The sequence below is a fragment of the Talpa occidentalis genome, unplaced genomic scaffold, assembly GCF_014898055.3.
Source record: "Talpa occidentalis isolate TD23 unplaced genomic scaffold, MPIMG_talOcc4v2.1 talOcc4.3, whole genome shotgun sequence".
NCBI classification, from domain to species: Eukaryota; Metazoa; Chordata; class Mammalia; order Eulipotyphla; family Talpidae; genus Talpa; species Talpa occidentalis.
This window is the reverse complement of record NW_023603184.1, coordinates 101,675,982-101,691,436: the sequence shown is the minus strand read 5'-3', so window position 1 is coordinate 101,691,436 and position 15,455 is coordinate 101,675,982. Positions and strand designations below refer to the sequence as shown.

Sequence of the window (15,455 nt, the reverse complement as noted above, 5' to 3'; positions counted from 1 at the left end):
AAAAAAACAATAGTCTAAAAGCTAGACTGGTTCTGAGCCCTGGTTCTGCCTGTTTAATAGCACTGTGAACTTAACAAATTTTATTTACCTTTCAGGGCCTCAATTTTCTCACATGCAATATCAACTACTTTACAAGAATAATGTAGAGATTCAATGTGTCTGAGTTAATGAAATAACTAGCTAACTCTGACATGATAGGAATCCTACACATCTTAAGTCCATCATCCTATCTCTGCAGTCACCGCCTGAGGGCAAATCTTTGTAACCAACTAATTCCTGTATATTACCTTATTACCTTATTTTTCACCCCTTTAAAAAAGGAAAAGGACATAAAATGCTAGTCAGCGAGGAAGAAACTTCTTAAAAAATTGCTTCTCAAAAAACAGTTCCAGATGGATGGCAAATCTAAAAGTCAAAGGTAAAAACAAAGACTTTTAGAGAAAAACAGGAGACTATTTTTGAGATCTTGAAGTATGAAAAGACTTCTTAAACTGGGAACAATAATCTAAAAAAAGATAAACTATACTAAAACTAAGAAATGTTGCTCATCAAAAGACATTAAGGGAATGAAAAGATATAATAAACATATAACAAAGGAAATGTATTCAGTTCTACTGTAAATCATTAAGAAAAACAAGTGATACCACTTCACATCCATAAGAAGGACTAAAGTAAAAAAAGATATTAACAAGGTCTTCCCATTGATGATGGGAAGGTAAAATGGTACAGCTATTTGTGGAAAACAGTTTGACAGATCCTGAAAATGTAAAAGAGATGCAGGACAGAATTCTACTCTTAAGTATAACGTGGAAATGAAAACATGATCACATAAACACTTGTATACAAATTTCATTATCTGCATATTATTCACAACAGCCCAGAATTGGGAACAATTCAACTGATTAATGGATAAACAAAATTTAGTACATCAACAGACACATAAAAGTGTAAGTAAAACGTAATGCTACATGTAAATAAAAAGTAATGATACGACCAACAAACCTTGAAACCATTATGTTAAATGAAAGAAGCCAGTTACAAACACCACAGGTTTTATGATCCCATTTATATGGAATGACTAGAAAAGGCAAATCCATAGGGATAGGAAGTAGATTAGTGGTTGCCAGGGGCTAGGGTTGGGAACAGAGAACAGGTTCTGGGGTGATTAAGGATTCTGGAATTAGATAATAGTGCTGGTTGTGCACTCTGTGAATATACTAAAAAAGCAATTGAACTGTACACCTTATAAGGTTGAATTTAATGGTCTATAAAATATATCCCAATAAAGTTTCCAAGACAGACAACCCAGGTTTAGTAAAAGAGGATACTGATATAGATAATAAATATGAAATATGCTCAACTTCTATAATCATCAAGGAATTGCAATTAAAACCACAATGTAAAGCTTCCACACAGCTATCAGAATGGCAAATATGAAAAAGACAGAAAATACTAAGTTCTAGTGAGGATATCAGAATCTAGTGAGGCAGAATCAGAAACCACAATTATTGATGATGGGACTATAATTGATAGAACGGTTTGGCAATATCTATTAATGATGAAATAAGCACACCTTTGACACACAATCTTCCACTCTTTACCATATACCCATAGAAATGGGTATACATACATTCTCCAAAAGACATATACAGTGAAGAAAAATAATAAGCAGGACTACATCAAACTAAAAGGCACAGCAAAAGAAACCACTGACAAATAAAAAGGCAACCTATTGAATGGAAGAAAATATTTACAATCATATCTGGATAAGGAGCTAACTACCCCCAAAATATAAAGAACTTCTACAACTCAATAGTAAAAAACATAAGCAAGCCAATTAAAAAAAGGACAGAGGATCTTAACAGCCATTTTTCCAAAGACACAGAGATGATCAACATGTACATGAAAAGATGCTCAACATCACTAATCATCAGGGAAATTCAAACCAAAAACCACGGTCATCTCATACCTGTTAGAATGGCTAATATCAAAAAGACAAGAACTAATAAGTGTTGGCAAGGATGTGGAAGAAAGGAAACCCTTTGTACTTTTTTTGGTGCAGTAAACTGATATGGCCACTATGGAAAAACATCATGGAAGTTCCTCAAAAAATTAAAAATAGAACTACTCTATGATCCAGCAATTCTACTTCTGGGTATCTTGCCTAATGAAATGAAAACACTAACTCAAATAGATGCACTCCCATGCTCACTGCAGCGTTATTCACAATAGCTAAGGTATGGAAACAAGCTAAGCATCTACTGATGGATGGATAAACACACTCACACACACACTCTCTCTCTCTCTCTCACTCTCTCAAGTATTATTTGGTCATAAAAAAGAATGAAATCTTGCCTTTTTGTACAACATGATGGACCTCAAGGGCATTATGCTAAGTGAATTAAGAGCTCTAATCACAAGAAAAAATAATTTTGTAACTATGTATGATGATTAACTAGACTTATTATGGTTATTGGTTTGCAATGTACACAGCTATTCAATCACGTATTGATAGTATATCTGGGACTAGTATATTACGTGTCAATCATGCCTCAAAGGAAAAAAGACACAAAGGGATTAAATTATATTTAATATCCATCTTTGATACTGGGAAAGTATGTAACACATTTAAAAGTAGATTTTCATATAACATTATTTGGATACCTAAAGCAGTAAATATTCAGCTTTAAGGAAAAATATGACTCTATACAAATCCGTTCCTAAGGGTTCTAACAAGCATGTTGAGATTGCACTTTTCCCACTTATTCTTGGCATGTGATCACCCCTGAACAATTAAGAAACAAAATGAAGCAGCTGAAAATACTAAAGAGCAATTATGCTTATAATATGATAGCTATAAAAAGAAATGTTAACAATATTATAGGTAGAAGAAATTATGAAAAGTTACTGGCACTTGTAAGAGTTCAAGCTTTACATTTTGAGGTTATATCACCAAAATAAAAGTCATGTTGAAGAAATACTTTCTCTCCTAAGCACTCCTGAAATAACATCTTTCATTCCTCAAGAAGCAAAAAATGAGATGATAGAAACTGCACAATATAAGGACATCCTCCCCCACTATATAAAAAGAAATTAGCACCAATGATTAGAAGTAGGACTTTGAATCACCAATCATACATAAATAATCCCTAAAGTGGTGTTATTCAGTGGGTTCTGAAATCAATTTAGTGGATCATGACATGACAGAATAGACCAATGTCAAAACAGGAATATGCCTGAATAGACAGAACATCAAAAATCCCTAACTGAATACCAAGGGTATTTTTCATGGTTATAATGGAAAATGTATTTCGTACTTTGAGCTGTAATAAAAAATTTGAAAAAATTGCCCTTCAGGAAAAATACCACTAGCTCTTTTGTCCACTCAACCTCCAGATAATAAAACAATTGAACTTTTGACTTTTCTCTTACTTTCTGATCTTGGATCACTCAGATTTAGACTGAAATTTTTTTTGTGTATGGACCAAACTGTTCTTTACTGGTTGTTTCCAGTGAAGCATCCATCTTTTTCTGGGATTAAAAATATTATACTTTAGGGCCTCCCCGATGGCGCAGCTGTTGAGCGCTGGGTTGCGAAGCAGCCCGCGGCTTCTGCGGCGCCGGTTCCATCCCCGGCTGCTCCCCGGCCACTGGAGGAGGGTCCCATATGGCGCGCAGACCTCTCCTGCCGCCCGCTGCTCCCCTCAGCAGTGTACTTTGGTCCTTCTGCCTGCTCTGCTCCCCGCTCTGGCTCTGGTGAATTCTCTCACCTTCCCGCGCTTCTGACTGTACCCAGTGCTTGTATAAATAAATAAATAAATAAATCTTTAAAAAAAAAAAATATTATACTTTATACTAGATTTGAATCATTTCACATGAGCTCCCTACCCATCCCCCTTTTAACCTTAGCTTGGAGGAGGGAGGGAGGGAATGCAGAGAAGAGTTTGGTAGAGTATGGGAGGAGGCATCTCTTCAACTGTACTGTTCTGTTTACCTAAATACTTCCAGGTGAGGGGTATAAAACCTTCAAGTAACAAAGAAAGTAACCACAAGGCTACCTACCTTCAGAACAAAGGATACCATCACATCAAGTATTTTATAAGGTGATATACAAAAATACATTTATCCACGTTTCTGGCAGGTATGTGAATTATCACCCTTTAATTTTGAAATCAAGGAGATAGTTCCATAAAATTGGCTCAGTGGAATATGTAATTGTTGCTTCTTCATTACTGCGCTAATTCCACACATAAAATGCAGGTAAGTCCCTATGAATAACTTTCTGTCTACACCATCATCTCCTCTGGCTCTCAATTAAATGTTAACACTCACTTTTGTACTGTTTTCAAAAAAAAAAAAAAGTAGACAGATGTTAAATGAGACTGGAAAAAACCCTCAACCTAAGCTAACACCTAAATGATAACTGACTTCAATTAGACACATAAAGCCTTATGTGTGTGCTTAGGTAGTAAAAATGATGGAGAAAGATTTGGGAATGTGACATAATTGAAAAAAAATCCTAAATGTTTCATAGTTATAAAAAAGCATTTTTGGAATGGAGGGAACTCTGCTATGACTAGTTTCCCTATCTGGGACTTGATACAAACTTAATCAACTTTGCAGTTGACTAGAAGAGTTCAAGTTTCACCTGCTAAAACATTCTCCTCCTGTATTTGACCCAAATAAAGCAAGCTCTCCTGACATTGCTCCTATAATTTTGTAACATAAAAAGCAAATTGAAATAAAATTCTAAAGATAGCTAAAAGAAATAAAACATTTTCATTACATAATAGCTTCCTAGAAAATACCTGTATGTTAGGAAAATGATGACGAAGGATGTCTTAAAAGAAACAAAAACTCCTGACAACATGTCACTTCATTTTATATTTTTCAAAGATCAACTTAAGGTTACTTGTTTCTTAGAGAAAGAAAACTTGCTATGTGACCTTGGGCAATAATCTCCGTGCCCCTTTAACAGTAAAGTGAGGACACTGACTAGATCATCTCTAAACCTAAGGAACTCACAGTAAGACTGTCTATTTATAGTTTACAATATAGAAAATCAAACCCAACAAGATCACTTTAATTACACAGAATTCTTCAATCATTTTTACTAACATGTTTACTAACACTGTGGCAAAGCAATGAAAGGACACTTGTACTTACCTACCTTTAAAAATATATATTTAAAAAATTTCCTTTAAAATAAAGGATCCTTAAAAATTAGCAGGCATATTCATAAAATTAATGGTCAGATTTAATCCAAAACTTATATTTTATTTTATTTTTTTTTAATAGAGGCATTTTTTAATTTATTTATTTGTTTGTTTGTTTGTTTTGTTTATACATACACTGGGTACAGTCAGAAGCGCAGGAGGGTGAGAGAATTCACCAGAGCCAGAGCGGGGAGCAGAGCAGGCAGAAGGACACTGCTGAGGGGAGCAGCGGGCGGCAGGAGAGGTCTGCGCGCCATGTGGGACCCTCCTCCGATGGCCGGGGAGCAGCCGGGATCGAAGCGGCGCCGCAGAGGCTGCGGGCAGCTTCGCAACCCAGCGCTCAACCGCTGCGCCACCGGGGAGGCCCCAAAACTTATATTTTAAACAGCAGCAAAGTACAGAGCTAGATCATGGATAGAAAGTAGATGCTGAATGATTAAAAAACACTACTCAAAATATTTATAACTAGTATATTTTAACTAGTAATGCCACTCCAATAGTGGCAATGGGTGATACAATTCAAATGCTAATAATAAAAGTAACAACTAACATTTACTAAATCTCTATTATATTCTATACCCTACATGAAATACTTTACATGGAATATCTCACTTCATCTTTGGGATAAACAGTGAGATGGAAAGCACTGTTTCTTCCAAATTATTTTCATACACAACATTTGATGTGGTTTTTAGCTTAAAAAACAGTATGAGGGACTGTCATAATAATGATTATCTCCACTACTCAGGTAAAAAAACATAGTTCAAAGAAGTTCAAAAGTTTTCCCCAAGAAACATAAGGATGTAAGGCCTCCCTGGTGGCGCAAGAGGTTAAGACACAGCACTAAGAAGCTATCCACAGCCACTGCAGCACAAGTTCAATCCCCAACCAGGAAGCTACACACATGGCGAGGCAGACCTCTCCTGTCTCATCCACTGCTCCCCTCAGCAGTGTATTTCAGTCAATCTGCCTGTTCTGTTCCCTACTCTGTCTGTGGTGAATCCTCTCACCCGCCACACTTCTGGCCTGTACCCCAGTTCTTATATGCATAAATAAATCTTAAAGCAAAAAAAAAAAAAGAAACATAAGGAGGTAATGGGTGACACTAGAATCCAGTGATTCCCAAGGATGCTCTCAAGTGGTCTACTAGGATAGTTTCTCAACAATTCATGTCCATTAAGACACAAAGCTCCTTATTTCTGAGAATGTGCTTGACTTCAACTTGATGCTTTAACTAAAAAAAAGCAAGTCTATTCCAGCAAAATTCTCTTCCTATTGTAGTAAATTTATTTGCAATGTTAGAGGAAAGTATATAATTTCTCAAAAATAACTGCTTTGGTTTTTAATGTTGTTTGAAAAAAAGCCATCCTTTTTTATAATTACACCTCCCAAGGCAACATGCAATCAGATTCCAAAATAAATATCAAATCTTTACAGATAAGTATTTTCTAGGTTTTTTTTTAATTTTCTAGTTTAGACTGTTAAGATTGTATTAGTGAATCAATCAAAACAATATAACCCTTTCAGTAGACTAGTAAAGCCAGTAAAATGAATGTACTAATGCTAGCAGTTATTCTAAGTTCAATTCTTAAGAAAATTTCAGGGAATTATTAAAAACCCTGTCTATATCTGACCGAGAAGGCCCTAGAGCCAGTGCTGTGTACTCTTGAACTACTTACCGACCAGAAACAGAAATCCTAATAACCCACCCCCAGCAGGATCCTGAGGAAGACAGTCCAAACATTAAAATATACTTTATCCAATAAATATGAAAGTATATATACACATGACACTAGTTGTTCAAGGCCTATTTTTACTGAGAAAAGTTTATTTCTAAAGATACTTAAATTCCTAAAAGTTTCTTAAGGCTCATAAAATTGTAGTCCAAGGTTTTCATAACCTGAAATATCTGATCCTGACATTTGAAAGTAACCACTAATAGGGCCTCCCCGGTGGCACAGCGGTTGAGCGCTGGGTTGCGAAGCTGCCTGCAGCCTCTGCAGCCGGGGTCCCCGGCTGCTCCCCGGCCACCGGAGGAGGGTCCCACATGGCGCGCAGACCTCTCCTGCCGCCCGCTGCTCCCCTCAGCAGTGTCCTTCGGTCCTTCTGCCTGCTCTGCTCCCCGCTCTGGCTCTGGTGAATTCTCTCACCCTCCCGCGCTTCTGACTGTACCCAGTGCATGTATAAACCAAACAAACAAACAAATAATAAATAAATAAATAAGACATGCCTCTAGAAAATTAAAAAAAAAAAAAAAAGAAAGTAACCACAAATAATGCTTATAAACAATTTTGCAGCCTTTTATCAGAAAGATCAATGCTGGGGGTGGGGTACAAGTCAGAATCTTCATATGGTATTTATATTTTTTTTCAATTATAACTTTATATTTGGAAAACATCAAATAACCCAACTGTTTTCTATTTCCACACATTGTTTTTAGAATGAATGAGAAAGGGGGATAGTAGTAAGATTTTTGTTTTTCAAAAGGGGGCATGAGTTTTAAAAGTTTGAGAAACACAGTATTAGTAAATAAAACATTATAACTATTAAATACCAGGAACTCACTTTTTCAAAGTTAAATACTGAACTGAAATGGTATTATAGCAAGAGTTAGTGTACATTAGTGAAGCACCATTAAAACAGAATGGTACTATATAACAGTTAGATATGGTCTTATTACTCTTTCCTACAGAAATAATGCCACTTAGCAGTCACTTTCTCCTTTAGGGAGAGTGCCTAATCTGTCCAGTCTGCAGTAAGTGACTCAGGAGATAAAGACCTATTATTACACAGGACCACACTTCATCTCAAAAGTCTTTCCTACAAAACATCCATCACCTCAAAATCCCTCTCAGAGGAAATAAGGAATGGTGTGAACATGACATTTTCTCACATCCCCATATAAGTGTGAGCACTGGATCCACAGTGGGCTGAGGTATTCTAGATCTCAAGGAGTATTTAAGTGTAGAATGGAATTAATCTGAATATCTTAATTTAGAAACTGATCCAGAAATGTAATTTTGAAAATGGCCTTATTGAGTTTACTTGATAGTTAATGGAAGAATTCTGGCAAGAATTCTGTATCCAGCAATCTACAGTAATTTCTAACAAAACTGAGAAGCCCTGGCTAAAAACATTATCCTGCCTAATATTTGGAATGGGAATAAAATTGGCATTCTCCTTAACGTGGAACTGGACATACAACATAAAGAAATTTGAAATGTCATCTTTAAAAAATGATTTTTGAAAAAATTCTAAAATCTTCCATGAGCTGTCTATACTTATAACTTTTTGTAACTGTATTTGTGAATATACAAATATTTCACCATTGCAGAAATTTCATAAAATTGATATTGAAAAGGAATTATGTATCACCATCTGCCAGTAATCCTTTAAATATCCAGGCTTATTACCTGTTTCATTTTCCTGTACATGCAAATGTACATGCACATACAAGAAGAGGTTGGCCCATTCCACAAAATGTTCTGAAACACAATCTTCACTAAAACGCAATGCATAGCATTGTAAGTGATTAGGCACATATTTATTAAAACCTCAGTTATTGGATATTTTGGTTTTAAGGCAAACATAACTTGTGATATCCTGTTCTTAAGTCATATGGTTCACAATCTATGTGAAACACAGCTAAGGGGCAATGTTAAGCATAAGGGAAAAAGGCTACAAAAAAATACTTCACCAGTATATATCTTTAGATGGTGGAATTACAAGTAGTTTAGATTCTTTATTATACTTTTTGAACATATCCAAATGACCTCTAATGTACACTTGCTGATAACCAGAGAGCAATATAACTTTTTCCTAAGATGATGACCATTTACATAGACAACACTAAGATTAAATAATCAAGGAAAATGTACCTTTTAAGTGATAACAAAAGGTAGGATTTAAGGTTGTAGATATGTACTTCTACTAGAAGAAGACTAAAAAAATTAAATATCCAAACACCAGGAGGTGCTGCTTAATCAAACTGTTCCAAACAGATCACCTGGGACCTGAAAGCAAGAAGCAGATCCTTTGTGCTGTTGTGAAAGGTCTGCAAAAATGAGTTATCAAATAAAAAGACCAAGGTGTTTAACAGTATATATCACAGGGTTCCAAAGCTACAAGAAGAAACAAAAAGAATGAAAGAGAAGGGAGGGGCAGATTTTTTTTTTTTTTTGGTAAGCATATAACATTTTTGAAAGGAAATGTAAGTAACTATGTGGTGGTTACTTCTAGGGTGTGTATGGAGACCAGGATATACAATATGATGACAACATGAAAATGTTCATCACACATACATACATAATACATAAAAAGGAAAGTACATTGCTCGGAGCAGAAAATCTAGAACCATTTCAAGGTTCTCCCCTAAAAATTTTTTTAAAGCAATATCTAGCAATGGATATGGAAAAAATGTAAAGTTCAACCTATATGAATTATAGGGACTTTCAAACAACAATAAAACACAGTGAATATTGGTGTAACTATAATTGGTATTTCAGAACTCAGTCACACAAGTTTTTGTTACTGACAAGAAAATGGCTAGGAAATTGATTAAAGAAAACTAACTTCTGATTAAATCAGTCTAGAACTTGTTAGACGTGAGTCATTTTACTCCAAAATTACCCTGCTATATTTCCTTTGGTTTACAGGCGCAATAGTATACTGCTGGTACATTCAGGCAATGTTTCATGTAATGGAGACATTTTTATGTCGAGATTTAATAACTTCTTTCCTCTCTAAAAACAAAGATAAGAAAACCAATACGGAATCGGGAACAGAGTGGGTTAGGGACTCTGAAACATTAAAAAAACTAAACTATGTATTATTTACTATATCTACTATTTTATAGTTCCCTCTAATAAAACTTGAATGAAACAAGAATCATTTCATCTTTTGCAACACTTACACACCAGATGCAGACTGGAAGCGAAGGCTGACTGGTGTTTCTAAAAATCAAGTTTATAGATTAATAACACACTTGCATTACTGAACAGGTATGAGCACAGATTTACTGAGGTGCGCAATGTAAAGAAAATGCACCTCAGTTTGTTTTATATGGGAATGTCATTAACAAAGGTCGCTGAATGTAATCTTTTTGATGTGTACAGCTTTCTTTCAAAAAGACTTTTAAAATTCACTAACACTAATGTGTTTTACTGAGTGCATGTATCATAAAAATAAAATAAATCCCCAAGGATTCATGGTCAGAATATGCCACTGTGAAAATCAGTGTAGCAGGAACAAACAACTAGACTTGATAATCCTGAAAATTATAAAGGTAACCGATCCCAGTTCTATCACCCAGATACTTGGGTAATTTAGTTTAGGAATGCTGTCTTACCTAAAACAGTATCTATGGCAGAACATTTCTGTAGCACTAGGAAGCACATTCTCTTTCAGTGAAAGTACTCTTGTTTGCGAAGAGTTAATATACAGTGACACTCTATCACTTTCTGAAATGGTACTACACATTGGGGCCACTTTAATGACAGTTCACCATGTTACCACTCAGCAGGTGTCACAGCACACAACTATCACTGCTACTTTCAAAGACTCCCAGTTCCATGAGTAAAGAACCACAAGCTTTACCCAAACCGGGATGTTCCTAAGCAGCGGCTTAGCCAACATCTTTTGAGATTCAAGTTTCCCTGCATCCTGGTAACTGAGGTGGCTTTCCTTCATTTACCTCGGTATTTTTTTCCCCCAAAAAACCGTCCCTTTCCAATATCTCTCTTACCACTGTAGATCCACACCTGTATCTGCTCCACCCCCTGAGCAGCCTCAGAAAAGAACGTTTAGACCTCCTCTCTCCCCCCTCCAGGAAATCTGGAAGGGGAGGGTTGCAGAGGTCAGCAGCCAACACAGAAGATGGAAAGGTCCTGTCCAAAGCAAGTCCATTTCAGCCCGTCAACCCCAGTTCCAGGCCATTTCGCTTCCGGTCTGCCTCAGTGGCCTCTCCCGCCGGCCAGGCGGTGTGGAGGCGCACGAACACCTGCCGTCGCATCCCCGCCTCTGCTCTCTGGGTTCTAGGCTTCCTTCTCTCAGAAAACTCAAACGCGACCTTCATCACCTCTTTTGCAGACTTTGCCCCCAAGACTTCCTAACTTCGGGAGCTGGGAATTACGGGGAGGGGGCTCGTGTGCGGAGGGGCAGGGCAGGCCGCGAGGAGGGACGCGAGTCGAGGTGGCCCCGCTCCGGCCCGGCCCGCCCCCGGCGGAGTCTCCGGCGACCGCCTCCGGCTCCAGCTCGTCCTCCCAGAGCGGCGGGCGCTGGGCCCGGGGCGGGCGCGCCGGGGCCGCAGGGTGCGAGCTGCCCCCGGCCCCAGCCCACGGTCGCCGCTGCTTCGCGGGGTCCGGCCTGACGGCCCCGGAAAGGCGCCCGTCGGGGCCTCGCCTCCCCGAGGCCGGGTCCCACCTCCCACCCGCCGCTCCGGGGTCGCCGTCGGAGCCCTCACCCGCAGGACGTGGTAGCCTTCCGTGCCCCCGCCCGGGATCTCGACGCTCTGCGAGGAGCCCATGGCGGCAGGCGATCAGTGTGGCGTGGCCGGGCCGGCTGCGCGCTGCTCCCCACCCCGGCGCACCGCCCGCTCCGCTCCTCCGCGTAGCACTTGGGACGTGGCACTCGCAGCCGCCCGAGAGCCGGGCCGCACTGCCGGCCGGGAGATCGTCGCCGCCGCAGCAGGCGCGGCTGGGACGCCGCAGACAGCGCCACCTAGCGCGAACCACCGCCAGGGGCCTGAGCGCGCGCGGGCGGGGCGACGGGACCTGAAGAGGAGGCGTGTGCGGGGCGGGGCTTACTCTTCTCGCGCGAGAGGAGAAATACAGTTCGTCCAGTCGCGGCACCTTGCTACGGGAGCCTGGACTAGACAATATTCATCAAGACGCGTTTCCGTTTGTCAAGAAGAACAGTCGCTTGGTTGCAGCGCCCCTTAGTGGTCGAATCCGTGAAAGGACGGCTGCTGGAAAGAATAGGGGTAAATGCACATCTTGAGTTCTGCTTGTTAGTCTTGGGTTTATAGTTCCCGTTGCAGGTCCAGAGGAGAGGGATAGTGGCTTTCTGTGAGCTGAATACAGCATCCGCTTAGCTCAGTAAATATGTGTCCCAAAGAATCAAGGAGAATCCACTAAGTACTTTTTTTTTTTTTTAAAGATTTATTTATTTAGGCATACAAGAGCTGGGGTATAGGCCAGATGTGGGGGGGTGAGAGGATTCACACCAGAGACAGAGCGGGGAACAGAACAGGCAGACTGACAAAATACACTGCTGAGGGGATCAGCGGGCAAGACAGGAGAGGTCTGCTGCGCCATGTGGGTTGCTCTCTAGCCGGCCAGGGATCGAACTCGTGCTGCAGAGGCTGCGGATTGCTTCAGGGTGCTATGCTTAACCCCTTGCGCCACCAGGCTTTCCCCGTTCTCATTGTGAGAACAAGATCACAAAATCATCACAATCTTAGCCATGCCAGAGTTAGAAGCCTAATTGCATTTCCTTGGCGTTCCACTGCCTGCTGCTGCTAGGTTTCTCATCTCACTTCCTTTAGGTAGCCAAGATGTATTCACATTTTTTTCTGCCTCTTTGTTCCTTTTGTCCTTTGCTGGTGTTGCCTCTAAAACTCCTAGTTATTGCCTTTGCCAAGGGTCAATTGACCATGGCTAATGGTGAATCAAGAGAATATATGTACTCTGATGTGAAGCAATTTGAAGTGCATATTGTCACCTATGAAATATTCTAGCCCCCAATATTTTATTTGTTGCTATCACATTTTTAGTTAGATCTTTTATTTAGTTAGGGAATGTGCTCAGAGGATAGAGAATAGAATCCCAAGCCTCAATTAAAGTAGGAATCTGCTGCTTGCAAGTTTTTACTTTGAAATATAAGAGGCAGCAGAAAAGCAAAGCTCAACATTATTAAATATCTACAGATTTAAAAAATCAAACCAGAAGAAAGCTATTTTTCTGGAAGTAGCATCTGAGACTCAATTTTGTGTGTCTATTCTGGGTTTCATTTATTCTGAGTTCCTATAAATAAACAGTTCATGCTGGAAGGGTTATGTCTATCATATTGGCTAGTGCAGCTTAATATATTTGCCTCCAGACAGCCCTGGGAAAGTTTGGCTTCTGCTGAATTTCAATGACAACTGCTCTGCATTGTCAGACAGTAGAGTCTCCCTCACCTATGGCCTCTTCCTAATCTAGTTTGCTTTGCTTAAAAAACAAAACTTGGGAAGGGTCATGTTATATTCCATGGAATCCCAGCCACAGCTGACTGGAGTAGAGGGAACTACAGGCAACCAAGACCTATATTAATCCATAATCCCTGAAGTTAGGAAAAACTCTGCCCCACTCCCAATACAAAGCCAAACAAAAACCCGGATGGTGGGGACTTGGAACTGAGAAATAAAAGAAAACTCAGTCAGTGTGTGTTTATTTGAACATTAGAATATTATCTCTTTGAGTCATGGTCTTTGCCTATGTGCTATTTTTTCCTTAGAACTGACAAAGGAGGACCTCCCCAGTTGTGCAGGGATTAAAGACAGTGCTATCAAGCTATCAAACTATCAGCAGTCACTGCAGCAGGAGTTCGATCATGACCCCAGGGATCAACGTGGGCAGCAGACCTCTCATGCCTCACCCGCTGCTCCCCTCAGCAGTGTGTTTCAGTCAGTCTGCCTGTTCTGTTCCCCACCCTTTTTCTGGTGAATCCTCTACCCCCCTACACCTCTGGCTTACACCCCAATTCTTGTATGCATAAATAAATCAATCTTTAAAAAAAACAACGAACTGACAAAGAACTGGTATAGAGTAGTGGCTCAATAAATGGTTAGTAAATGAATGGTCATGTTAATAGAAGAGCAGTAGAGCAATGATTTTCAAGTTCGGGTATGAACCAGAATCCTCAGAAAACACAGACATTCCAGTGCTACTCTACTGCAATGAGGCTGGTTCCTAGTATTCTTTATTAGTTTCCAGGTGGTTCTGATACACACAAACTTTAAGAACTAGCACCCTAGAGCAATGCTCAACAAACCCTGCTGTTTGTGGATAGTCAGAGCCAATGAGAATCTCTAGCGCTGGAAAGATCCTCCCAGCAACCAATCATAGCCATAAGGCCCATCTTGCATGTTTCTTTGTATACTGATGCTCTTGTGTTTTTATTGATTTTCCCATCACCTTAATTGTCAAAGTTTTTATTTAGTCTCTTAAAAAAACAAACATTGTCAGGTTTACAGTATTGAGAGTCCTCGTATGCTCTTTTCTCAAGTTCTCCTCTTGTGAGTATCTCCCATACATTTCTCAAAGTGAAGAAACCAAATTTACACATTAGTGCTGACTAAACTCTAAACATACTTTAAATTTCACAAATCTTCCCATTAATGTTCATTTCCTGTTCCAGGATTCCAGGTGGAATCATTAATTGTCCTAATTCCTTCGTCTTCTCTGGTTTGTGATTGGGTCTCAGACTTTCCTGTTTTTCACAATCTTGACAGTTTCCATGGGCACTCATCTGTTATTTTGCAGAATATCCCTACATTTTGGTTGTCCAAGATTTTTCTGGGTTAACTGGTTTTGGGGAGAACCTCAGAGGTGAAATGTTTCTCACTACATCATATTAGGAGTAAGGTACGTGACTTATTACTAGTGATGTTAACCTTGATCACTTTATTGGATGTTCTCTACTTTAATTTTTCCCCCTTTCCTTAAATCTAACTTACTGTCAGGTAAATCTAACCTCCTAAAGGGGAGTATTTACAGAAATAACTTGGAATTCTTCTGTAAGAAATTTTGTCCTATCTCCCTATTTAGGGTATTTTTTTATTTATATCAGTGTGGTCTCATGCATATTTATTTAGTGCTTTGATTATAATTCAATATTATTCTATTCAGTGTCGGTGGGAATGTATAATAGTGTATTTTGTTGTCCAAATTTTCCTAGATCCCATAGGGAGCACTTTCAGGTTAGGTTTTGTGTCCCTTTATGAGGCCCTCATCTTTTTATGTGTGTGGTAAAGTACACAAAACATTTACCATCATAACCATCTCTGGGTGTCCAGTTCAGTTTTATTAAGCACAGTCACATTGTTGTGCAACCATTCTTTTGTTATTGGAGTGTTTCAGTACTTTCTGCTACTAAAAGAGGCTATCGGCTCATCTTGCATGTTTCTTGATCCAACCCCAGAATCTGTCATTCCTCCAAGGAACCCTGATCTTTTTTATTGGAGAATAGTATTTAGGAGCC

General features: G+C 39.2%; 1 protein-coding gene across 1 annotated transcript in view; it reads right to left on the bottom strand.

Annotated features, from left to right (window-relative positions):
• The window catches only part of GORASP2 (golgi reassembly stacking protein 2), a 32,971-nt gene extending 21,117 nt beyond the window's left edge, over positions 1-11,854 (bottom strand). The window contains exon 1 of the mRNA XM_037523521.2: positions 11,677-11,854. Within this exon, the coding sequence (XP_037379418.1) occupies positions 11,677-11,739 (63 nt within the window). The 5' untranslated portion in view covers positions 11,740-11,854. The remainder of the gene's footprint in view (positions 1-11,676) is intronic.
• Between the last annotated feature and the right edge of the window lie 3,601 nt (positions 11,855-15,455).